We start from the raw sequence: 1932 nt of genomic DNA, 5'->3' as shown, positions 1-1932 counted from the left end.
TATATATAAAATTCAAGGATATTATATTTCGTTATCAGTTTTAGGAGTTTTTCTTCAATGTAATCAATATAAGCAATCTCAAAACAGAATTATCTCTTCACACAAATCACACATCACATCTTACAATTGATAATACCAAATAGAGAAATATACACTAACCTCCTCTTCCTCTTGATGTGGATGGATGACTAGTGATTGGTGTCGTACTCGATGAAGCTACCAAGTTGGTGTAGGTTGTTTTCCGGCTACTGTATCCACTAGGCAGTGACAGATCGTGACTGCTAGCTCCTTGTGTCAATGCTTGCGGATTTTGTGGTGTACGAGAACGAGTCCGCGATGCCACACAATCAGTAGCTGTTAAATTTAATTCTGGCAAATTCGTCCTAGCTGCACTACGCACCCTTGTACCGCTACCACTACTATAACTGGCTTGATGAATCTTATGATGCGATCTCCAGTCAGTATCTGTTATAGCAATATTTCAATATGGTCACTAATAACATCACATATTGCAATTTAGTAATAATTTAATTGCAGTTTCACATTAAAGGAAGATAAAGTTCTAGAAACTTAAATAAACAAAGTGTAACAAGAAATTGAAGTAAGAAATTCACTTACATACTATCATGTAATAATGGACATAAATTAGTCGAGGTTGCACAATAGTATTATGACACTTAAATTAATAATGATATATAAAAAATATGACAGAGAGAGAACAAATAAAATGTTATTAATTATGTATATTATATGGATATTCTGATTGAATTATATAAATGTACAATTACCTGGATAAGATTCTAAGCCACTTCCATGATTTCTTCGTTCACCTCTGATTCTGCCTTCCCCTTTGGAAGAATCAATCAAATGTGTGTGCGCTGTATTACTGTCAACTTGGGATGCTTGTGGATCGCCAGTGGTCTGTCTACGCCTTTTCTCTTCCACCGTATCTGAGATTGTACCAGTATTTTGTCGTTTTCTATAACCACTAGAGCCACTACTAGAGCCTTTCCCTCTAACTTTAGAGGTGTCTGCTGAAGCACTGGCCTTCTCTACAGACCCCCCTGATGACAACTGATCTTGTTGATCTGCCATAGATTAATCGACTCATGCCACTATTCTGTCTGTAATGAAAGAATAAAATGCACAATCTTTATTATATAAATATAGTTAAATACAGCAATTTTCTTATTTATATACAATTATAATTATAATATCTAAAAGAGATGTGTGCAATATATAATTTTAGATAGCTAAAAAATTTCTAGCAAGTTTTGATAAATTTAATGTTTTTTATTGATTTCATAAAAAAAATCAAAATAAAATAATTTCTGAAAAAGTAAAATTTGACACAATAATTAAAAATATTAATTTTCCCAATCGATTTTTTAAATATATTTTAAAATAGATATTTTTCTCTCTCTCTCTCCAAATGTAAAACAGATGAAAAAGTGTCACAGATAGATTAGGTATTCAATCAATATACTTGTAAATTATCATGTAACGTCTCTATGTTTATGCAAATGTGTAATAATAAAAACAATACAATGGAAAAGAACCAACACGTCATTAAAAATGAAATCGGTCGGTATATACTGCGGATAGACTGCGATACACGGAACAAGAGTATTCTTATTGCAGCCTTCTCTTTATTGAAAATATTAACAATGCTATCGCTCACACACGAAGCAAGCATTTACTTTCGATTATCGCTCGCATTCGAAATCAAACAAAGTCGCACGTTCGCGCACAGAGATATAGAATGGAAGTTCACAACGGTCAGGTGTTCGCATTTAAATGAGCACACAATAGGAATTAAATGCCCGTCGACGCGAGATGCTCAGTGATTTCGTCCCCGTTGCTGGATTCACGATCTCTAAAGGCTGCTACAACAAATGTTGAAGTGGACAGCAGCAACACCACGCTCGCAGC

At 34.1% G+C, this 1932-nt stretch overlaps 1 protein-coding gene across 8 annotated transcripts in view; it reads right to left on the bottom strand.

The window, feature by feature from the left end:
• LOC115234260 (E3 ubiquitin-protein ligase TRIP12) overlaps positions 1 to 1932 on the bottom strand; it is a 23621-nt gene that overhangs the window by 18282 nt on the left and 3407 nt on the right. For all 8 annotated transcript variants that reach the window (XM_029805181.1, XM_029805187.1, XM_029805188.1 and 5 more), the window contains exons 2-3: positions 789 to 1124; positions 160 to 465 (exon numbers count right to left, since the gene is read on the bottom strand). In XM_029805181.1, coding sequence (XP_029661041.1) covers positions 160 to 465; positions 789 to 1095 — 613 coding nt within the window. In that variant the 5' untranslated portion in view covers positions 1096 to 1124. The remainder of the gene's footprint in view (positions 1 to 159; positions 466 to 788; positions 1125 to 1932) is intronic.

This window comes from Formica exsecta, unplaced genomic scaffold (assembly GCF_003651465.1).
Source record: "Formica exsecta isolate Colony F162 unplaced genomic scaffold, ASM365146v1 scaffold2, whole genome shotgun sequence".
Taxonomy (NCBI): Eukaryota; Metazoa; Arthropoda; class Insecta; order Hymenoptera; family Formicidae; genus Formica; species Formica exsecta.
This window is presented reverse-complemented; position numbering and strand designations above follow the sequence as displayed.